This window comes from Crinia signifera, chromosome 9 (assembly GCF_055691185.1).
Source record: "Crinia signifera chromosome 9, ASM5569118v1, whole genome shotgun sequence".
Lineage (NCBI taxonomy): Eukaryota > Metazoa > Chordata > Amphibia > Anura > Myobatrachidae > Crinia > Crinia signifera.
In genome coordinates, this window is record NC_139225.1 from 149,534,237 (window position 1) to 149,559,938 (window position 25,702).

The 25,702-nt window shown below is 46.9% G+C and overlaps 2 protein-coding genes across 7 annotated transcripts in view; one reads left to right on the plus strand and one right to left on the minus strand.

Annotated features, from left to right (window-relative positions):
* PFDN6 (prefoldin subunit 6) lies at positions 1 to 11,131 on the minus strand. Its single transcript, XM_083160227.1, has 5 exons — positions 10,978 to 11,131; positions 6,154 to 6,217; positions 5,397 to 5,467; positions 1,438 to 1,562; positions 1 to 301 (listed from the first exon to the last, which is right to left on the minus strand). The coding sequence occupies exons 2-5, from the start codon at positions 6,215 to 6,217 to the stop codon at positions 181 to 183; spliced, it is 381 nt and encodes a 126-aa protein (XP_083016353.1). The 5' UTR covers positions 10,978 to 11,131; the 3' UTR covers positions 1 to 180.
* B3GALT4 (beta-1,3-galactosyltransferase 4) overlaps positions 11,073 to 25,702 on the plus strand; it is a 22,094-nt gene continuing 7,464 nt past the window's right edge. For 2 of the 6 annotated variants that reach the window (XM_083160225.1, XM_083160221.1), the window contains exon 1: positions 11,073 to 11,287. The gene's annotated coding sequence lies outside the window, so the exon portion shown is untranslated. Of the gene's footprint in view, positions 11,288 to 23,338; positions 23,432 to 25,702 lie in introns of all 6 variants that reach the window. The other 4 variants (XM_083160226.1, XM_083160222.1, XM_083160223.1 and 1 more) reach the window with 3 other exon arrangements.

The following is a 25,702-nucleotide window of genomic DNA, read 5'->3' on the forward strand; positions in this document are numbered from 1 at the left end:
TGCGATTAGCATGTTTAATAACATACATGTATGACACAATCATCCAGAGTGAGGACACCGGTAGAGCTGGATATCCTATAGCTCTAGGAGCCCAATAGGTGGTCTGGAAATGTTTGGTTCACACCGGGGTAGTGTCCTCCCCCATGAGTACATAAATAGTAGAATGCAGGGTTCCCCTTCTTAGGCCTTCACCGGCCCCTTGCCCTGCACCCGCTGGTAGTCCTGCTGGAGCTTGGTAAGGGAAGTGCGCTGCTGCTCGGAAAGCTGCTCCATGTCCTTCAGCAGAGTCTCGTACCGCTTACTAAGGCCAAACACAAACCAGAGAAGGTTCAGCATCAAGTAATGGATGATGACCCCCAATGGGGGTCTTGCAGAAAACACATTCCATTCAAACCATTTCTGTAACCCAAATTGTCTGAAAGTGCCTGTGGAAGACTCGGAAACATACTGAGGTTTATGTCCTGAGAGGGGAGTGCTATGGAAGATGGGATGCTGCCCCTGGCGACCAATCAGAATCTACTTTTTTATTTAGCATCTTCAAGAAGATCCTATATATTATCTTATAGAAGGTGCTTATAGAAGCTGTTGTGATGTAGTACAACTCCCATCATGCCTTGCCACAGTTTTGCTATTTGGCATGCTGGGATGTGTAGTTTGACAGCAGCTGGAGGGGCCACAGTTTGGACATGCCCGTGCTAAATAAATAAGAAGCGGTTGCTAATCTGGTGGGTTGGTACTAGGGATGGCGCGATCCTGGGATTTAGAGCATTTTTGGCCGGGATTTGAATCCTGGGATTGGAGGCTCCAATCCCGGGATTACGCGATTGAAATGCGCATTTCATCCCCTTCTCATGTGTAGCGCTGAGCGGGCCGGGGAGGAGGCAGTTAACTTGATGTCCGGGCAGACTCTGCAGTGTTTGAACACTGTGTGGTTGCGCAGCGTGACCTCTAACATCAGGCTGCGCTGCCTGGCAACAAGGTTGTGTGGCCGCGCAGCGTGATGTGAGAGATCACGCTGATTCCCATACCGACGCGTCTGCCCGGACACAGTGTTACCCGCCTCCTCCCCGGCCCGCCGAGTCACCTCGCCTCAAACGCTGCATGCCGCCGTAAATTTCCTCTATGCTTAGAGGTAATTTATTAATCATTGGGCATATCAGTAGGCCAATACCGGGAATCCCAGGATTGACAGTTTTTCAATTCTGAATCCCGGGATTGGCTTCCCTAGTTGGTACCATCTTCCATAGAACTCCCATCTTAGTAAATAAGCCTCACTGTTTCTAGATATCCCCTGTGTAACAGATCTTTCTTAAAAAGATAACCATGGAGAAATCATTTAGATATTTAATTAAATAATGGTTAAAGTCCGCAAATAACTGGACCCACAAGATAGACAGGATCCCCCCCAACAGACAATAATACAGGGCCGCTACTCACATCTCTCCATTTATATACAGCAGTCTCTTGTCCACCGTGGATTTTGCTTCTCCTAGGTCTTGTTTCACCAGCACCGGTCCAATCAGCTTATAGACGGTGTTACTGTCATCCAGCAGCGCCAGCTCCTGCCGGGAACAAACAAAACCGCTCCATTTACCCACTAGGAAATGAGACTGAACACTGGCTATGCACATACCCCAGGCTAGGGGTAGCCATCGATGGTACCACCGATAGCTAAATTTGATGGTGTTAATCCATGGTGTCGATGGTCCCAGCACTTTGAAACATGAGGGAAAAAAAAAATAGTTGCTTGTGCAGCATCGATGGTGGGAAACCTCCAAGTCCTCCCCCATCGATGGCAAATCTATTCATTGGTCATAGACAATCGATATTTTTGAATCATTGATGGTTGATGGTCATCCTTACACTAAGTTATTCAACCTATATAATATAGTAATAGGATGGTTTATTAATACATTTTATGCTGCCTTATGGCTAACATACAGGATTTATAAGTGCTGGATAGTCATTGCTCCAATCAATTAAGTAAAGGCAGTTAATGGGTTAAAGATGTTATATGGACAGTCTGACAAAAATAAGTCAGTTGTCCCGGTGCCAGGCGACTCCCGTTAGTGTGGACAGTAGGGTGACCGTCTACAGTGGGCACAGCAGTGGCACGTAATTGCCCCGTCCTCCCTGTGGCGTCTACAGGAACAGCCAGTGGGGTAGGAACGGTAGTCAGCAGCAGCCGCGGCTTGCTGAATTGGGAGTGACAGCGGTAAAGTAAAGTCCCCGCTGCCGGCTCTCCCACCCGCCTCTAAGCCTGAGACGCAGTGTCCAAATACTGAACACCGCGCGGTGTTCACTTGCAGGCAGACGGCGTCTCAGGAGTGAAGCGGCTGTACTTTACCGCTGTCACTCCAATTCAGCAAGCCGCGGCTGCTGCTGACTACCGTTCCTACCCCACTGGCTGTTCCTGTAGACGCCACAGGGAGGACGGGGCAATTACGTGCCGCTGCTGTGCCCACTGTAGACGGTCACCCTACTGTCCACACTAACGGGAGTCGCCTGGCACCGGGACAACTGACTTATTTTTGTCAGACTGTCCATATAACATCTTTAACCCATTAACTGCCTTTACTTAATTGATAGGAGGATTCTCCTTTACTATTGGGCAGTGGGATACTGTTGCAACATTTGTGTTATAACTGTTACTGTGCGGTGAAATCACGCAACATTGTTACACATGTCCTTAAGCACCACTACTGAACAAAACTAAGATTAAAAGAAGGGACACAGATCCTGGGAGCCTCACGGTGTGAGGATTATTTTTAAATTCACGGTCCGTGTCATTTATGTATTTGTGTTGTATATTTCGCAGCTTTTAGAAATCCATTATTAAAAGTTATATTTTATCCAAACTCTGTAGGTGCACCACACCGAGACATTCTTCCTTTCCCCCCCTTTTTTTGCAACTTTGCCATGTCCAGTGGTAGCACACCCCTAATCAATATATGTTTGATCAATCATTAATGCCTATTAGGGGGCCATCTTGAAATATCTGTGGATAATTTCTGTGCGACCGGTCACCACCAAAAAAAACCTCCTTCTCTAATTCTCTGCAGAGCTGCCGAGGAAGGTCAGAGAGTGACACCGTGCAACAATGGCTTTTACCTTCACACTTCACATATCACTAAAAAAGGGACGTTTCCTGTTTTGGTTAATATTTTCTCATGTGGAAACGGAGACATGGAAATAGGGTATAACTGGAGAGGCGCCTGCATCCGCCGAGTGGTAATTATGTGTCACACAATCAGTGTACTGTCTATTAGTGAATGCAGACTGTGCGCCAAGATAAAGACAGGAAGTCGCACAATAGATCAAAGAAACAAACAATCTAAACAAAGAGAACTGTGTGCCAGCTGTACAAGGGGATTATAGGGACCTTGGCTTTGGGGACAATCCAAGCATGACATCAGGAGAGAACCACAGCGCCTGAGGAAGAGTGCGTCTGGAAACCAGTTGGGCTACAGGCACCTTTTGTACCAAATGTGACCTGGATAGCAGCATTCCTTTAGGAAACTACTTATTCCCAAGAACCGCTCACACGTGCAGTAGCGCGGCCCTGTTCCAAACATTAAAGTGATCGCATCGGCTCTTGACACGTGCACTTCTGCATCTGGGGCGTTCCTCAATACAACCCCAGCAGAAGAGCCAGGTGGGTGAGTGGCAGTTCTTCCACATGTTCACAACATGTCCACCTATCAGCCGGTCTCCCTAATCCAGGGATGGGGAAACTTCGGCCCTCCAGCTGTTGTAGAACTACACATCCCAGGACGCCTGGTTACAGTTTTGCTATGCGGCCATGCTACAACTGTTGCAGGGCATGCTGGGATGTGTAGTTCAACAACAGCTGGAGGGCCGAAGGTTCCCCATCCCTGCCCTAATCAAAGGTTCTTGCTGTTTTGTTGGGAATCAATTGCTTCCCGAAAAGACCGGGGATGTCTCCAGGTATCTGCAACGACACAGATGTCCTAACACCACCCCACCCCACCTTCTCCAACTGTGAGATCATTTGTAGCTGGAGATGTCAGCTGTCTCCACGTATCTGCACCGACACAGATGTCCTAACCCCAACCCCACCTTCTCCAACTGTGAGATCATTTGTAGCTGGAGATGTCAGCTGTCTCCACGTATCTGCACCGACACCGATGTCCTGACCCCACCCCACCTTCTCTAACTGTTCGTTAGATCATTTGTAGCTGGAGATGTCATTTTAGGTCTAGGAGAAAGTCAGTTTCTAACACTAGAGCTGCCTGCTAGAGGTGACAAACACCCATTCACCTGCTCTGGGATTGCTAGTCTACAGTTTGGGACATAGAACTTGTAAAAATAGGGGAGTCTATTTTAGGCCTCGGAATTGCTAATCATTGCAAGTGAAGTTGCCCATAAGATGATAGATGCCCACTGGAACCATCACAGACTCAGTCGCAACTGCTCATACGCCGCCTATATATAATAACAAGGAACATGGACTGTTAGGGTAGGCCTACGTACATGATCGCAACTGAAGGCAGATACATGGTCCAAGAACGACCATGACACGCCTGTGTTGTTGGTGCCACAGCCCGTTAACCCCCGCCCCAAACAGTCCCTTACTGTGAATCGCTCTGCGATGACATCCTCACTAGAAGCACGACAGCAATGGTAAATTGGCGCACCTGCGGTGTGATCGCAGCAGACGCACAGTCGGCTTATAATGGCTCAATGGAATTAGATGCTACAGAGGTGAACGTCATGAATAGGGGAGCCAGCACTAGAAGAGGCGATGGATTGAATTGCGGATGAAGTTGCCCAATCACTGCTCAGCTCACCACCAGGAAGCTCCGCCTCTCTCCTGTACCTGTGCCGGCCCCTCAAGCTGTGACTACAACCCCCACCTATGGGTCAGGATATCTTAGTGGGAAACTAATCTGAGTTCACATTATATATTCATATATCCTGCGCAGCTAATTTCCTCCGCTTTTCAATTGTACCAATTCAATTTAAATTGCATTTCATTAACGCCATCCAATTGGCTTTGACCACGTCTGGACACATTATATGAGGAAACAGACGCACATAAAGCAAAACATCAGATCCAACGTGCGTGATTCATACTGAGCGTAATACCAAGTCACATGACACTGACCAATCGCAGAGTCCTGCCACGTTCCAGCCATCACAGTGGTCTTCTGCTGAGCATTATACAGGCCCAGGACAATAGGTCCAATTCTTACTTATATTACATATTATCAGTGCCTGGGAAATGTTATCGAATATGGCACCAACATATTCTAGAGTCACCTGAGGAGATGCACGTACGAGGAGAATCAATGCCCCAACCCAAAACCAACACACAGGAATATTGTTATTAATATTGATGCAGTTAAATCTTGTGGGCAAAACCGCAGGCTTACCTCTTTCACAATGTTGTTCTCTGTGAGCTGAGCCTCCAGCTTCTGCCGGGCCGACATACTGTTGCTGATATCTGTGGCAAGAAAGAGTTTCATAGGTAAACAGAGCTGACAGGAGACTAGGCAGCGAGACCTCGCCAAGCCATCACGCCCTAGTGGGAGGGAAGGGGGTGGGGCAACAGCCTGGAGCAGTGGAATGCCCAGCGTATTATGTATTTTCCCCTGCGCAGTGATGCCTGCTTAGGGTGGGCAGGTGACGTCACATGTCACCTGCACCTTCCCCGAATTTGGGGGGGGGACAGCGGGCTGGAGAAATCATTTGATGGTCAGAGACAAACGATTGATTTCTCCTTGCAGCCAAGTGAGGGGATGTGTTATTGTACATGTTACAGAGGGGATTCACGCTCAGGGGTGAGGCGTACCCCTTTACCTGTTCTCTAGGCTGTAAACAGGTCTGAATCAGAACCCAAGTTATTCAAACACTGCCCTAGTCGTCCAATGAATACAAACAGGGCTCATGTGTGGCACAAACACAATTTAGGCTGGGTAAACGGGAGACACAGATAGGTCAGCGGATCCGCCGTCACGTTGTGGGTACACTCCCGCCACTGACTTGCGATGTATCGGTGTACCCGGCGCTGATTCCTACGGCGCAGGAATGTATGTGGCTAACAGTTTTATTACACCGTGTTTTTCAGAGAATATCTGCCACACACATTAATAGATATACAGTATGTATGACAGGACACCGGGATCTCACCTTTCTGTACCTGCTGGTATTTGGTGACCTCCGCCTGCAGCTTTTCCTGTAGTTGTGCCGCCATCTATACAGATCAGATAGAACAACAATAACATGAGTTTATATTATGAACACAATGGACACTGCTAGATGTCACTCCAACACCAGTTACATATCTCCGGGCTGTGATAGGTTACCCCATAGTCCAATCACATCACTTGTTTTGAACCCACCCAGAACATAAATAAGTATTTTATTAATGTAATGTGTAAAAGGCCTTAATGGTCCCTTCAGTCTCAGGGATTACTAATCTTAATATTAATTTATTAACTATAAAAACAAAATGCCGTTGTATGGTTATTCTCAGACCGTGACCGTGCATTAGGGGCAGGTGTATTAAGCCTGGTGAGGTGATAAAGTGGAAAGTGATATCGCAGCAGCCAAACAGCTCCTGTCATTTTTTCAAACCCAGCCTGTAACATGACAGTTGGGAGCTGATTGACTACTGCATTATCACCTTCAACTTTATTACTGCACCAGGTTTCATACATTTGCCCCTTTATACTGGCACCGGTACAACGGGAGACGAAGGTACAGCTTGGGAGCGCTCGCCATATCGCTGCCACATCCTGTGTGTGTGATGTCACAGATGCTGGACTGAGACCTGGGGACTGCACTGGATTTTAGTCATGCTACTGGAACTGGAATTTGGGCTGTGGTTAGTATGCCGACAGTTGGGATCCCATCGATCAGGATTCCGATTCCAAGACCCTAACTGCCGACATTACCGCAACTCACAGCTCATAGGACAGTAGGAAAGTGGTGTATTCTGCTAGAGAATTTTGTACGGCGGCCAAATATGGGTTGTTTTCCCCAGAGCAGCTGCTTGGTTATAGGGGTAGTCACTCCCTATTCAAAGGTTTTTTTTTGGTTTTGTGTCCCCCTACGGTGGGGTTAGGACATCTGTGTCTGTGCAGATACCTGGAGACAGCTGACATCTCCAGCTACAAATGATCTAACAGTTAGATAAAAAATAGGCAAAATACCGGTTTTTAAGTGCGGTCTGAAAGGGGCATAAGACTCTCTACCAGCCTCCAAACTCAAGTGTTCCCTGAAAACTCATCTCTTCAGGCAAGCCTATCATATTTAAGTACCACACTCATAACCCTCTGAGGCACTTATGTATTACTTGTAAGCCTGCTAGAAGCAAAAGCTAGTATGCTACCTTCTGTGTTTGTGCGGGAAGCGGTCATCTATTAGAATGAACTTAGGTCTACAGTCATTAGGTCGACCCCACTAGGTCGACTGGCAGGAAGGTCGACATGACTTAAGGTCGTATTTGCATAAAGGTCGACATGAGGAAGGTCGACTGGTCATAAGGTCGACATGGGTTTTTCACTGTTTTTTGAGCCATGTGCCGACAGGCGGTATTTCATGCCCTACCATCCACTAGGGCGTGGTGGGAGAATAAAATAGTGTGCCGAGCGCAGCGAGGCACCGTGCCCGAAGCATTGCGAGGGTCTGATTCTCATTGCCAACTGTGTCCATGTCGACTGTGTCGACATTCGGATAAAAAAACCAGTGAAAAACCCATGTCGACCTTATGACCAGTCGACCTTCCTCATGTCGACCTTTATGCAAATTCGACCTTAAGTCATGTCGACCTTGGCCCATGTCGACCTTCCTGCCAGTCGACCTAGTGGGGTCGACCTAATGACTGTAGACCGAAGTTCATTCTGACAGATGTACCGATTCCGTTTGTGCACGTGTGAAGGGGATGTAGTTTCACTCTCTGCCAGAAGATGGCAGAGTTTTGAGGACTCACGGATACTAATATATATATATATATATCCTCCTATGTCCCTATATGTTGTAAGGGCCCTCCTACCTCCAAGTCTGTCTGTTGTTACTCAGTTTGTTCTATCACTGTCTACAAATGTAAAGCGCAACGGAATCTGCTGCGCTATATAAGACACTGTAAATAAATAAAGCCTATATATTTCCTTCCCCATTATACCTCTGACTAAAAAAAAAAAAAGAGTAGAATATTGATATGGCATGTTAGAATTTTCATTCATTACTAGTAGTGTTCATTCTAGCAGCCGCTATCTTTGAAAACCCATGCAGTTCCTCTTCCCTGCCTGGGGTGTCAGTGTCTGCTGTAGTGCTTCTAGCACAGTGTGGTCTGTATATCAGCACTTGTATGCAAACCAGACCTGTGCTAGAAACACCACAGCAGACAGCGACACCCCAGGCAGGGAACAGGAACTGCAGGGGTTTTCAAAGATAGCAGGTGCTAGAATGAACACTAACCAGGTTGATTAATTACATTCAGAAGAATCGGATTACAGGAGGTCCAGTGTAAAGGGTTATGTACTGGCCCTTGTTAGGTTCTTTTGATGTATTAGTCCTTCCGCACAGAAATAGAAATCTTCACTAGAGGAGCAATGAGCTGCGGAAATCCAGAGCACATGTGACTAATGCTGGGTACACCAAGATGATTCCCGCGGCCACAGGAGAATGATATCTAGTGTACACACAGGCCAATATCATACATGTTATGATATCACTCGCCCCCCCCGTTACGGCATGTACGGAGCGGGGGGGTGGAGGCAAGGGATGTCATTACATGTATGATATCGACACGTGTGTAAACTAAATATCGTTCTCCTGTGGCCGCGGGAATCGTCCAGTGTCAGATTGAGCCACATACATGTACAGACAACAGGGGGGGGGGGGGGGGGGGGGCTGAGCCTCTAACAGATTAACTACAATACTGGCAGCACAATGCTGCAGAGTGGTATTATATAAGGTAGAGGGGGAGACAGTGACAGTGCAATATATTCATTCATAAAATTAGCAGCCTTTGCCTTAACAGATAAAACACCAACACTAGTACCCCACAATCCTCTGATAATGCAGAGAGAGGCTCCACACACCCGCAGAGACGGTATCACAGCACCAGCTGGCTTATTTCTAGAAAAGCCATGTGGAACTGTAGCACACGCTGATAAATAGGTGGGTAGGAGCCTTATTAAAAGGGGTTTCTGCCAAGTTTCTGAATGAAAATGCTGCACTATGAAGCGACCCAGTCTGTATTTCAAGATTGCTGCTGGTGCCTGGAAAGACCTGGGACAGATTTGAAGGGGGGAAAGCATTCTAAATGCAGAGATCTATAGTCCAAAAGACTATAAAAAAACTTGTAAATGCAAGTTAAATTCTAATCTTAATTATTTATGCATGGTGTTAGCGCACCTATATTTTATGTGCACCACTTCTTCACCAGCACGTCAGTCTCCGAGTGCCGCTTATTTCTACCCTGCACATATTCAGAGGATTCATTCCCTCTAGTCTGAGGGCACCGGAGCAAGGATTCCCTGGCTTACTGTCTCTAATGCTGTGTACACACGGGTCTATATGATTGCTGGGGATATATTGCTAGCAATATATCCCCAGCAATCATATTGCTAGTGTCTCCTTTTCATCAGCGATGAAAAGGAGACACTGCTACAGGGCGGAGCGCAGCAGCAGGTGACGGGAGGAGGGAGGGAGCAGCGTCGCAGGACATGGGAGAACAGCGCTGATTTCTCCGGCACTGACCTCCTGCCCGGCGATCGCTGGGGGAAGCCGCTGGTCGCAGGAGCATGCTCCTGCGAAGGGCTGGCCGCGGGAGCGCGCTCCCAGCCATCTATCGCCGGCTGCACATGAAATCACTGGCAATATGGTCGCTGAGCGACCATTTTGCCAGCGATTTCATACATAATTGCACCCGTGTGTACGCACCTTAAGACCTGAGTGCCGGTATTGGACATTATATATATATATATATATATATATATATATATATATATATATATATATATATATATATATACACACACACACATATATATACCTGTTGTGGCGTTCTCCGGGACCCCGCCTTCTACCCCAGTGTAAGCAGCACTTCTCAGCAGATTGTCGTATGCAAATATCGGATGCGATTTGCATACGGTTAGATCCTATTTAGCACATCCCCACTATCCACATCAGCCCGAAGCGTGGCGATCAGACGCGGTACGCGTCCTCACGACCTGTTCATACCCCACTATCCATGTCAGAGTGGAGTGGGCTTTATAAAGTGTGACGAGCGCAGAGAGCCACTAAACCCAAAGCGTGGCGAGCGGACACGTAAAACAAGCCCGAGCGCGGGGTGCGAGGGAACACGGATTACTTTAGGTCTATTCTGCATCGCCACGCTTCGGGCTCATTTTCCGCGGCCGCTCGCCACGCTTCGGGCTCGGTGGCTCGATACACCTTATAAAATCAACTCCATGCCGACGTGGATAGTGGGGGTATGAACAGGTCGGAAGGACACATACCGCTACGCTCGCCATGCTTCGGGCTGACGTGGATAGTGGGGGTGTGCTAAGTCGCATCGCAGATCAAATCGCATGCAAATATCGCATGCCATCTGCTGGGAAGTGCAGCTGTGAAACTAAACAAGTACCGAAACAACAGTTATTAAACTGGGTAGATACAAACCGACATGGAGGTAGGAGGGCCCTGCTCACAAGCTTAAAATCTATAGGGATAATAGGAGGGATACATAGGATGGAATAGATAGCCCCATAACGACCAAGCCTGGCACCTGTGCCCACTCCTCGTGCCCACACACCTCTTGGTGAAGGCAAAATGCCATTTACATTGGTGTAAGGGCAGAGATTCGGTTCGAGCAGGGGAACTCAGCGATCCCACCTCATGTTATTTTCTAACTGAAACAAACTTGGAATAAGAAGCTGAATAACAGCCATATGCTGTGACCTGTAGTACCCCTTCCCCGGCACAGACACAGCGCATCATTACCTTTTATCAGGGCCAAAAAACGTGCAGCAGCCCGGACAGCTCTCACCCGGAAGCAGAAACCGTCTTCCGCTCTCAGCCGTTACCATGGAGACAGTTTCCGCACGCCTCGCCCCACCCAGTGCCCCAAGGCTTACGGCCCCACCCAGCCCGTTACCGCGTTACCATGGTAACATTGATCCACACCCTTCCTGGCCTGGCTTGCGCAACTTGATTGAGATGACACATACTACATAGCGACGCCGACAAGCGCAGACAGCAGCAGTCCCGTGTTCCGGTGCCATAGCGGTGAGAGCCGTCCCCTCCCTGCCATGTATGTATCCTCACATGTCATATATACCCCCTGTACCATGTATCCCCTCCCTGACATGTATGTATCCTCATATGTCATATACCCCTGTACCATGTATCCATCCTCACATGTCATATACCCCCTGTACCATGTATCCCTCTCCCTGCCATGTATGTATCCTCACATGTCATATATACCCCCTGTACCATGTATCCCCTCCCTGACATGTATGTATCCTCATATGTCATATACCCCTGTACCATGTATCCATCCTCACATGTCATATACCCCCGGTACCATGTATCCCCTCCCTGCCATGTATGTATCCTCACATGTCATATACCCCCTGTACCATGTATCCCCTCCCTGCCATGTATGTATCCTCACGTCATATATACCCCCTGTACCATGTATCCCTCTCCATGACATGTATGTATCCTCACATGTCATATACCCCGGTACCATGTATCCCCTCCCTGCCATGTATGTATCCTCACATGTCATATACCCCGGTACCATGTATCCCTCTCCATGCCATGTATGTATCCTCACATGTCATATACCCCCTGTACCATGTATCCCCTCCCTGCCATGTATGTATCCTCACATGTCATATATACCCCCTGTACCATGTATCCCCTCCCTGCCATGTATGTATCCTTGCATGTCATATACCCCCTGTACCATGTATCCCCTCCCTGCCATGTATGTATCCTCACATGTTATATACCCCGGTACCATGTATGTATCCCTCCCTGCCATGTATGTATCCTCACATGTCATATACCCCTGTACCATGTATCCCTCTCATGTCATATACCCCCTGTACCATGTATCCCTCTCCATGACATGTATGTATCCTCACATGTCATATACCCCTGTACCATGTATCCCTCTCCATGACATGTATGTATCCTCACATGTCATATACCCCGGTACCATGTATCCCCTCCCTGCCATGTATGTATCCTCACATGTCATATACCCCCTGTACTATGTATCCCCTCCCTGCCATGTATGTATCCTCACATGTCATATACCCCCTGTACCATGTATCCCCTCCCTGCCATGTATGTATCCTCACATGTCATATACCCCCTGTACCATGTATCCCCTCCCTGCCATGTATGTATCCTCACATGTCATATATACCCCCTGTACCATGTATCCCCTCCCTGCCATGTATGTATCCTCACATGTCATATATACCCCCTGTACCATGTATCCCTCTCCCTGCCATGTATGTATCCTCACATGTCATATACCCCCTGTACCATGTATCCCTCACTCATGTATGTATCTATCCTCACATGTCATATACCCCCTGTACCATGTATGTATCCTCCCATGTCATATACCCCTGTACCATGTATCCCTCCCTGCCATGTATGTATCCTCACATGTCATATACCCCCTGTACCATGTATCCCCTCCCTGCCATGTATGTATCCTCACATGTCATATATACCCCCTGTACCATGTATCCCCTCCCTGACATGTATGTATCCTCACATGTCATATACCCCTGTACCATGTATCCCCTCCCTGCCATGTATGTATCCTCACATGTCATATACCCCCTGTACCATGTATCCCCTCCCTGCCATGTATGTATCCTCACATGTCATATATACCCCCTGTACCATGTATCCCTCCCTGCCATGTATGTATCCTCACATGTCATATACCCCTGTACCATGTATCCCTCCCTGCCATGTATGTATCCTCACATGTCATACACCCCCTGTACCATGTACCCCCTCCCTGCCATGTATGTATCCTCACATGTCATATATACCCCCTGTACCATGTATCCCTCCCTGCCATGTATGTATCCTCACATGTCATACACCCCCTGTACCATGTACCCCCTCCCTGCCATGTATGTATCCTCACATGTCATATACCCCCCTGTACCATGTATCCCCTCCCTGCCATGTATGTATCCTCACATGTCATATATACCCCCTGTACCATGTATCCCCTCCCTGACATGTATGTATCCTCACATGTCATATATACCCCCTGTACCATGTATCCCTCTCCCTGCCATGTATGTATCCTCACATGTCATATACCCCCTGTACCATGTATCCCCTCCCTGCCATGTATATATCTATCTATCCTCACATGTCATATACCCCTGTACCATGTATCCCCTCCCTGACATGTATGTATCCTCACATGTCATATACCCCTGTACCATGTATCCCCTCCCTGCCATGTATGTATCCTCACATGTCATATACCCCTGTACCATGTATCCCCTCCCTGACATGTATGTATCCTCACATGTCATATACCCCCTGTACCATGTATCCCCTCCCTGCCATGTATGTATCCTCACATGTCATATATACCCCCTGTACCATGTATCCCCTCCCTGACATGTATGTATCCTCACATGTCATATACCCCTGTACCATGTATCCCCTCCCTGCCATGTATGTATCCTCACATGTCATATACCCCCTGTACCATGTATCCCTCACCCTGCCATGTATGTATCCTCACATGTCATATATACCCCCTGTACCATGTATCCTTCTCCCTGCCATGTATGTATCCTCACATGTCATATACCCCCTGTACCATGTATCCCTCTCCCTGCCATGTATGTATCCTCACATGTCATATACCCCTGTACCATGTATCCCCTCCCTGCCATGTATGTATCCTCACATGTCATATATACCCCCTGTACCATGTATCCCCTCCCTGACATGTATGTATCCTCACATGTCATATACCCCTGTACCATGTATCCCCTCCCTGCCATGTATGTATCCTCACATGTCATATACCCCCTGTACCATGTATCCCTCTCCCTGCCATGTATGTATCCTCACATGTCATATATACCCCCTGTACCATGTATCCTTCTCCCTGCCATGTATGTATCCTCACATGTCATATACCCCCTGTACCATGTATCCCTCTCCCTGCCATGTATGTATCCTCACATGTCATATACCCCTGTACCATGTATCCCCTCCCTGCCATGTATGTATCCTCACATGTCCTATACCCCCTGTACCATGTATCCCCTCCCTGCCATGTATGTATCCTCACATGTCATATACCCCCTGTACCATGTATCCCCTCCCTGCTATGTATGTATCCTCACATGTCATATATACCCCCTGTACCATGTATCCCTCTCCCTGCCATGTATGTATCCTCACATGTCATATACCCCCTGTACCATGTATCCCCCTCCCTGCCATGTATGTATCCTCACATGTCATACACCCCTGTACCATGTCTCCCCTCCCTGCCATGTATGTATGTATCCTCACATGTCATATACCCCCTGTACCATGTATCCCCTCCCTGCCATGTATGTATCCTCACATGTCATACACCCCTGTACCATGTCTCCCCTCCCTGCCATGTATGTATGTATCCTCACATGTCATATACCCCCTGTACCATGTATCCCCTCCCTGCCATGTATGTATCCTCACATGTCATATATACCCCCTGTACCATGTATCCCCTCCCTGACATGTATGTATCCTCACATGTCATATACTCCCCCTCCCTGACATGTATGTATCCTCACATGTCATATATACCCCCTGTACCATGTATCCCCTCCCTGACATGTATGTATCCTCACATGTCATATACCCCCTGTACCATGTATCCCTCTCCCTGCCATGTATGTATCCTCACATGTCATATACCCCGGTACCATGTATCCCCTACCTGCCATGTATGTATCCTCACATGTCATATACCCCTGTACCATGTATCCCCTCCCTGCCATGTATGTATCCTCACATGTCATATACCCCCGGTACCATGTATCCCCTCCCTGCCATGTATGTATCCTCACATGTCATATATACCCCCTGTACCATGTATCCCCTCCCTGACATGTATGTATCCTCACATGTCATATACCCCCTGTACCATGTATCCCCTCCCTGACATGTATGTATCCCTCACATGTCATATACCCCCTGTACCATGTATCCCCTCCCTGACATGTATGTATCCTCACATGTCATATACCCCCTGTACCATGTATCCCCTCCCTGCCATGTATGTATCCTCACATGTCATATACCCCGGTACCATGTATCCCCTCCCTGCCATGTATGTATCCTCACATGTCATATACCCCGGTACCAGTATCCCCTCCCTGCCATGTATGTATCCTCACATGTCATATACCCCGGTACCATGTATCCCCTCCCTGCCATGTATGTATCCTCACATGTCATATACCCCTGTACCATGTATCCCCTCCCTGCCATGTATGTATCCTCACATGTCATATACCCCCTGTACCATGTATCCCCTCCCTGCCATGTATGTATCCTCACATGTCATATACTCCGGTACCATGTATCCCCTCCTGCCATGTATGTATGTATCCTCACATGTCATATACCCCCTGTACCATGTATCCCCTCCCTGCCATGTATGTATCCTCACATGTCATACACCCCTGTACCATGTCTCCCCTCCCTGCCATGTATGTATGTATCCTCACATGTCATATACCCCCTGTACCATGTATCCCCTCCCTGCCATGTATGTATCCTCACATGTCATATATACCCCCTGTACCATGTATCCCTCCCTGACATGTATGTATCCTCACATGTCATATACCCCTGTACCATGTATCCCCTCCCTGACATGTATGTATCCTCACATGTCATATATACCCCCTGTACCATGTATCCCCTCCCTGACATGTATGTATCCTCACATGTCTATATACCCCTGTACCATGTATCCCTCTCCCTGACATGTATGTATCCTCACATGTCATATACCCCCTGTACCATGTATCCCCTCTCCTGCCATGTATGTATCCTCACATGTCATATACCCCCTGTACCATGTATCCCCTCACTCATGTATGTATCTATCCTCACATGTCATATACCCCCTGTACCATGTATGTATCCTCCCATGTCATATACCCCTGTACCATGTATCCCTCCCTGCCATGTATGTATCCTCACATGTCATATACCCCCTGTACCATGTATCCCCTCCCTGCCATGTATGTATCCTCACATGTCATATATACCCCCTGTACCATGTATCCCCTCCCTGACATGTATGTATCCTCACATGTCATATACCCCTGTACCATGTATCCCCTCCCTGCCATGTATGTATCCTCACATGTCATATACCCCCTGTACCATGTATCCCCTCCCTGCCATGTATGTATCCTCACATGTCATATATACCCCCTGTACCATGTATCCCTCCCTGCCATGTATGTATCCTCACATGTCATATACCCCTGTACCATGTATCCCTCCCTGCCATGTATGTATCCTCACATGTCATACACCCCCTGTACCATGTACCCCCTCCCTGCCATGTATGTATCCTCACATGTCATATATACCCCCTGTACCATGTATCCCTCCCTGCCATGTATGTATCCTCACATGTCATACACCCCCTGTACCATGTACCCCCTCCCTGCCATGTATGTATCCTCACATGTCATATACCCCCCTGTACCATGTATCCCCTCCCTGCCATGTATGTATCCTCACATGTCATATATACCCCCTGTACCATGTATCCCCTCCCTGACATGTATGTATCCTCACATGTCATATATACCCCCTGTACCATGTATCCCTCTCCCTGCCATGTATGTATCCTCACATGTCATATACCCCCTGTACCATGTATCCCCTCCCTGCCATGTATATATCTATCTATCCTCACATGTCATATACCCCTGTACCATGTATCCCCTCCCTGACATGTATGTATCCTCACATGTCATATACCCCTGTACCATGTATCCCCTCCCTGCCATGTATGTATCCTCACATGTCATATACCCCTGTACCATGTATCCCCTCCCTGACATGTATGTATCCTCACATGTCATATACCCCCTGTACCATGTATCCCCTCCCTGCCATGTATGTATCCTCACATGTCATATATACCCCCTGTACCATGTATCCCCTCCCTGACATGTATGTATCCTCACATGTCATATACCCCTGTACCATGTATCCCCTCCCTGCCATGTATGTATCCTCACATGTCATATACCCCCTGTACCATGTATCCCTCACCCTGCCATGTATGTATCCTCACATGTCATATATACCCCCTGTACCATGTATCCTTCTCCCTGCCATGTATGTATCCTCACATGTCATATACCCCCTGTACCATGTATCCCTCTCCCTGCCATGTATGTATCCTCACATGTCATATACCCCTGTACCATGTATCCCCTCCCTGCCATGTATGTATCCTCACATGTCATATATACCCCCTGTACCATGTATCCCCTCCCTGACATGTATGTATCCTCACATGTCATATACCCCTGTACCATGTATCCCCTCCCTGCCATGTATGTATCCTCACATGTCATATACCCCCTGTACCATGTATCCCTCTCCCTGCCATGTATGTATCCTCACATGTCATATATACCCCCTGTACCATGTATCCTTCTCCCTGCCATGTATGTATCCTCACATGTCATATACCCCCTGTACCATGTATCCCTCTCCCTGCCATGTATGTATCCTCACATGTCATATACCCCTGTACCATGTATCCCCTCCCTGCCATGTATGTATCCTCACATGTCCTATACCCCCTGTACCATGTATCCCCTCCCTGCCATGTATGTATCCTCACATGTCATATACCCCCTGTACCATGTATCCCCTCCCTGCTATGTATGTATCCTCACATGTCATATATACCCCCTGTACCATGTATCCCTCTCCCTGCCATGTATGTATCCTCACATGTCATATACCCCCTGTACCATGTATCCCCCTCCCTGCCATGTATGTATCCTCACATGTCATACACCCCTGTACCATGTCTCCCCTCCCTGCCATGTATGTATGTATCCTCACATGTCATATACCCCCTGTACCATGTATCCCCTCCCTGCCATGTATGTATCCTCACATGTCATACACCCCTGTACCATGTCTCCCCTCCCTGCCATGTATGTATGTATCCTCACATGTCATATACCCCCTGTACCATGTATCCCCTCCCTGCCATGTATGTATCCTCACATGTCATATATACCCCCTGTACCATGTATCCCCTCCCTGACATGTATGTATCCTCACATGTCATATACCCCTGTACCATGTATCCCCCTCCCTGACATGTATGTATCCTCACATGTCATATATACCCCCTGTACCATGTATCCCCTCCCTGACATGTATGTATCCTCACATGTCATATACCCCCTGTACCATGTATCCCTCTCCCTGCCATGTATGTATCCTCACATGTCATATACCCCGGTACCATGTATCCCCTACCTGCCATGTATGTATCCTCACATGTCATATACCCCCTGTACCATGTATCCCCTCCCTGCCATGTATGTATCCTCACATGTCATATACCCCCGGTACCATGTATCCCCTCCCTGCCATGTATGTATCCTCACATGTCATATATACCCCCTGTACCATGTATCCCCTCCCTGACATGTATGTATCCTCACATGTCATATACCCCCTGTACCATGTATCCCCTCCCTGACATGTATGTATCCTCACATGTCATATACCCCCTGTACCATGTATCCCCTCCCTGCCATGTATGTATCCTCACATGTCATATACCCCGGTACCATGTATCCCCTCCCTGCCATGTATGTATCCTCACATGTCATATACCCCGGTACCATGTATCCCCTCCCTGCCATGTATGTATCCTCACATGTCATATACCCCGGTACCATGTATCCCCTCCCTGCCATGTATGTATCCTCACATGTCATATACCCCCTGTACCATGTATCCCCTCCCTGCCATGTATGTATCCTCACATGTCATATACCCCCTGTACCATGTATCCCCTCCCTGCCATGTATGTATCCTCACATGTCATATACTCCGGTACCATGTATCCCCTCCCTGCCATGTATGTATGTATCCTCACATGTCATATACCCCCTGTACCATGTATCCCCTCCCTGCCATGTATGTATCCTCACATGTCATACACCCCTGTACCATGTCTCCCCTCCCTGCCATGTATGTATGTATCCTCACATGTCATATACCCCCTGTACCATGTATCCCCTCCCTGCCATGTATGTATCCTCACATGTCATATATACCCCCTGTACCATGTATCCCCTCCCTGACATGTATGTATCCTCACATGTCATATACCCCTGTACCATGTATCCCCCTCCCTGACATGTATGTATCCTCACATGTCATATATACCCCCTGTACCATGTATCCCCTCCCTGACATGTATGTATCTTCACATGTCATATACCCCCTGTACCATGTATCCCTCTCCCTGCCATGTATGTATCCTCACATGTCATACACCCCCTGTACCATGTACCCCCTCCCTGCCATGTATGTATCCTCACATGTCATATATACCCCCTGTACCATGTATCCCCTCCCTGCCATGTATCTATCCTCACATGTCATACACCCCCTGTACCATGTATCCCTCTCCCTGCCATGTATGTATCTATCTATCCTCACATGTCATATACCCCTGTACCATGTATCCCCTCCCTGCCATGTATGTATCCTCACATGTCCTATACCCCCTGTACCATGTATCCCTCTCCCTGCCATGTATGTATCCTCACATGTCATACACCCCCTGTACCATGTACCCCCTCCCTGCCATGTATGTATCCTCACATGTCATATATACCCCCTGTACCATGTATCCCCTCCCTGCCATGTATGTATCCTCACATGTCATATATACTCCCTGTACCATGTATCCCCTCCCTGCCATGTATGTATCCTCACATGTCATATACCCCGGTACCATGTATCCCCTCCCTGCCATGTATGTATCCTCACATGTCATATACCCCCTGTACCATGTATCCCCTCCCTGCCATGTATGTATCCTCACATGTCATATACCCCCTGTACCATGTATCCCTATCCCTGCCATGTATGTATCCTCACATGTCATATACCCCGGTACCATGTATCCCCTCCCTGCTATGTATGTATCCTCACATGTCATATACCCCCTGTACCATGTATCCCCTCCCTGCCATGTATGTATCCTCACATGTCATATACCCCCTGTACCATGTATCCCCTCCCTGCCATGTATGTATCCTCACATGTCATATATACCCCCTGTACCATGTATCCCCTCCCTGCCATGTATGTATCCTCACATGTCATATACCCCCTGTACCATGTATCCCCTCCCTGCCATGTATGTATCCTCACATGTCATATACCCCCTGTACCATGTATCCCCTCCCTGCCATGTATGTATCCTCACATGTCATATACCCCTGTACCATGTATCCCTCCCTGCCATGTATGTATCTATCCTCACATGTCATATACCTCACATGTCATATACCCCTGTACCCAGGGCTATTTTTCAGCAGGCTCCAGCAGGAACTGAGGCCCTTACTCTAGTTCACTCTTTCTGACAAAATATTTCTTAAGCCCCGTACACACGGGGGAGATATATTGCTCAGTTTCTCCTTTTCATCAGCGACCATCGCTGATGAAAAAAAAACTGCCGGGGGGAGCCTGACAGTGGTAATCAGCTGGTCGCAGGAGCATGTTACTGCGACCAGCGATCACTACAGGGGCAAAAACATGTCATATACCCCCTATACCATGTATCCCTCTCACTGACATGTATGTACCTTCACGTTATATACCCCTAATATCATGTATTCCCCAAATAATATATTCCTTCCCTTAATAACATGTGTCCTGTTAATATTGTATATCCTCCCCTATTATCATGTACCCCTCTAATAACCTATGTTCTCTCTTTATTATCAATGTACCCCTGTAATATCAGATATCCTCTTCTAATCTCTTATATATTTGGCTACATCTGTCACTCAAAGTGTGTCTGGAGCTATAACGCTGGGTGGAGCCTCTGACTCACATGACTGACTCACATGACAGAGAGGGGAGGTTGTATGCAAGAAGCATACAGAAAAGGACAAATGTGCCTTTTTGGGCGCACTCTTTGTTCAATAATTTGATATGATTAATTCATTAAAACATAGCTTTTATTGGCTTCTTATTCTAAAAAGTTGGGAGCATTATTCATTTCTTGGTCATTTGATAGTGTTTGTGAGCAATTAGCTCCATATATGCTCATTCTGTGTGGATACTGCTGATTCCAGAGTAACAGATATATACATGTATAACCATTAGGTATTGTAACAATATGTGGATTGAAAGATATCAGTGACTTAGACCTTGTTGAAAGATTTACTGTAATCATTTGTGGATAAAAAGAGCAATCAGCTCTCCAAATGTTTAATTTGTGTGGTTACAGTGGATATAAGTGCAGGAGATATATGTGTGCATAATCACGGGACAAGACCCCAGGGGGCAGTTTACAGACCACAGTATAAAGATATTAGTGATGGAAATTCTGTTTAAATATTCACTGTAATCATTTGCAGACAAATAGAGCAATTGGCTCTTTAAAGATTTAATTTGTGTGGTTACAGTGGATATCAGTGCATGATACACATGTGTGCAGAATCACGGGATAAGTCCACAGGGTGCACCTATAGGCCTTAGTGGGAGTGGCCAGCACCATTTTTACTATACCGTGTTTGAATGTCTGTATAACAGAATAATTGTGCATAAAGATTCACTGTACCCATTTTAGATAAAATCCAGGAGCTGCAATATATTGTGATATAACCCGCTATTCTGCCTACATAAGATTTAACCCTTAGGCGCTTATTGGGGTGAGGTCCTCTCGTATATAGGCCACTGAGAGGTTTGGACGCCAGTAGGCATACACCTGGATATCCAGATGTGACCCCATATTCTATATAAAATCTAAGCGTAATTACAGTTCAGTATTCCATGCTGGGTGTATGTGTAACCCTTTCATCTTCCGGCTCTTTTTCCACCTTACTCAAAGCTTTCTATTTTCATGTCGGTAGGATGTCCATCTAATTGGGACTCTCTCATCAGAGATTCGATGCTTGCAGATCTCTGAAAGCAGAAGTGCCAATTTATGGTTAAACTGACAAACTGTCACTCATTCACCCATTCCATAACACTCATCCATCCAGCCCGTTGTGTCTCCCTGCAATACTGAAAAGCACCAGGGTGACTCACGGAGCTGCATTGGAAAGCAGAAGTGTCTTTTATCATAACTCCCATGGTACAACCAACCAGGCACTCTCATTCAACACTAAGTCCAAGAGGTTACCTATATACCCCACTATAGGCCTGATATCAGCAGCACCCACAAGGGGCCGGTCTAGTAGCCAGAGAGGAGACTCCTGGCGAACAAACTGGGTGGTAACTTAGACGGGTGATTGAACAGTAGATGCTCAGGAGCCACCGGTTGTTGGAGTACTTCTCACGGGTGACTATACATACCTCTCTCAGGTCCATCCACTGGACTGGGTTACCTTCCTCTTCCAAGTAAGAGTGACAATAGCCCTATAACACCACAACTGAGGAGCACGAGAGTTTGACTGAGCGTGTGTGGCTGAGCGAACCGCTGCTATTTTTGCTGAGGCAATTTGATAAAAAAAACTTTGTAGTTTATTATTTGAATTTTTTTACAAACAGAAAATGTATAACCTGATTATTGTGAAAGGTCATATAAGTTAGATGGTTACATATGAGGACCAGCTAGAACCCTAGCATGTCTTCAAATGTCTGTTGATGTCTTGTCTAAATGTTGTATGTGACCCACCCCCCCCTTTTTTCTGATTGACGGTCAATGACAATGTATCAAATGACCAAGAAATGAGTAATGCTCCCAACTTTTTAGAATAAGAAGCCAATAAAAGCTATGTTTTAATGAATTAATCATATCAAATTATTGAACAAAGAGTGCGCCCAAAAAGGCACATTTGTCCTTTTCTGTATGCTTCTTGCATACAACCTCCCCTTTACACAGTTACAAATACTGATGTGTTGGGCGCACCACCAATCCAAGACTACTACCATATAATTGAGTAGTCCAGTATATTAGTTAAACAAATGGTTCTAGTAAAATAGATCAAATATGTATTAAGTCTGTGCGGATCCATACCTTTTCTTTGTTGCACTCACATGACAGAGAACCAGCCCAGTGAGCCCACAGACAGTGCCAGACACCCTCTGCCTCTCCATGTTACACAGCAAAGACACAGCTACTCACCAGACACACCAGGTGAGCGCCCCATACCTCCCAACATGACCCTCTCCAGGAGGGACAGAATGCTCTGTTTGTGGACTTCCATCTTAATTTATGATTGTCATCACCTGTCATTGTAAACAGGGTAATTGATAAGAAAGGTGTTTAAGCACAGGTGATGGTAATCCATAAATTAAGAAGAAAGGCCAGAAACAGAGCAATGTGTCCCTCCTGGAGAGGGTCATGTTGGGAGGTATGCACCTCCATCCCCCCCCCCCCCATTCACGGCATCCCCACGATTAAATGGCACATGCAAAACACTGACATGGCTATGGTCGACAATGAAAAAGGTTGACAAGATTTATTTTTCACTTTTTCAATGTTTTCATATTCATTCTCATGTGTCGACATGGACACCAATGAAGTGCCACACTTATGTCAACATTTACATGTGTTGACCTTTCTGTGTTGATTTTTTCTTGTGGCGATTCGCGGCACCCCCCGCGACCCCCCTCCCGCGATTTGCAGCACACCCCCTGCAATTCGCGGCACCCCCGGTGACTCCCGTGATTCGCGGACACCCCTCACCTCCTCCCCCCGCGCGCGATTCACGGCAACCCCAGGATTAAATGGCACATGCAAAACACTGGCATGGCTATGGTCGACAATGAAAAAGGTTAACATGAGTTTTTGAAGATTTATTTTTCTTTTTTTGAATGTTTTCATAATCATTCTCATGTGTCGACATGGACACCGATGAAGTGCCACACTTATGTCAACATTTACATGTGTTGAACTTTCTGTGTTGATTTTTTTCTTGTGGCGATTTTTTTCCAGTGACAACTATGAACTATGTGCACGTCAACCTACACATCATCAACCAATTCTTTGTATAATATATAACACCTGTTCTGTTTTACTGTAGGTGTTTTAAGTCAGACCTTTTACTGCTACTATTACTGTTTATGTAAATGCATTCTGAATGACAGCAACATCCTACCATCCTTCTACAAGAATATATAACCAACTAGGTGATTCATCGCGCCCCGTGCTCCCCCCTCCCTTGATTCACGGCGCCCCTCCCGCAATTCACGGCACCCCTAAGCCCCTCTTTAGTCCCCCGTATACTCACACACCCCTATCACTACCCAGCTTCCTGCTCTCCTGAACCGTAACTTCCACCACTGGGGAGTCGCTGACGCTGTTTTGCCCACATGCCCCTATCATGCCTCATAGCCCAGCCTCCTGCTCTCATGCACCCGAACTCCCACCCAGTAGGAGGAGACACTGACTAAGGGCCACCATCCTGTACTGCCACGCTGGACCCTCACCCACTGGCAGAAGCTGCACAGTATCTCCCACCCTCCTCTTTAGTCCCCCTTATGCCCACACACCCCTATCACTACCCAGCCTCCTGTTTTCCTGTGTCGTGACCTCCGCCAGTGGGGAGCCGCTGACTCAAAAACACCCTACTATACTATTGCACACACACACACCTACAAAAGTCACTGTACCCTCCACACTATCAATGTACATCTTACTCTGTAACTGCTTTTTAATTAAAACAATACACACCCCCTTCCAAATCATATGCTCTCTATTTAACACATTTCACCTATAACTCAAGTTGCAATACAGGCCATCTTTCATACAATTCCAACCATCTTTCTCATATACAAATATTCACAAATTAAGGGGGCGCAGCCCCTTACGACGGTGTGAAGAGCGCCCGTAGGGCGCGATGAATCACCTAGTATCATCATACTTGCCTACCTGACACTCTCCATGAGGGAGAAAATGCTGTGTTCCTGGATTTCCCTGGTAATGTATGATTGCCATCACCTGTACTGAAACACCTTTACCTAGCTCCCCACAGGTGATGGCAATCCTACATTACCATATATCTCGTCTAATGATATAAACCCTCCCCTAATGCCATATATAACACTCAATCATGCTGACCCCTTCCCCCCTCCCCTCATGAATATGGACACCACAATTTCCTCTTTATCCAACCCTCCACCCCCACATCACTATTTGGGGTACTAGATCGGGTGCATTGATTTATACCTTTTCCTCACGTAATGCTGAAGTTATGGCGGAAATTTACTAAAGGAAATTTGTAAAAAAAATAGGTGTATTTGTATCCAGAAATACACTTATTTTTGACATTTACTATCCCGAAAATACAGCAATTCGTATTCGTATTGATAGCACATCAATACGAATACGAATCGCCGTATTTTCGGGATAGTAAATGTCAAAAATAAGTGTATTTCTGGATACAAATACACCTATTTTTTACAA

Coding starts and splice junctions, on each gene's coding strand:
- PFDN6 (XM_083160227.1), bottom strand. CDS start 6,217: ATGGCGGCACAACTACAGGAAAAGCTGCAGGCGGAGGTCACCAAATAC. Junction 5,468..6,153: donor ATACCAGCAGGTACAGAAAG/GTGAGATCCCGG, acceptor TTCTTGCCACAG/ATATCAGCAACAGTATGTCG. Junction 1,563..5,396: donor AGAACAACATTGTGAAAGAG/GTAAGCCTGCGG, acceptor TGTTCCCGGCAG/GAGCTGGCGCTGCTGGATGA.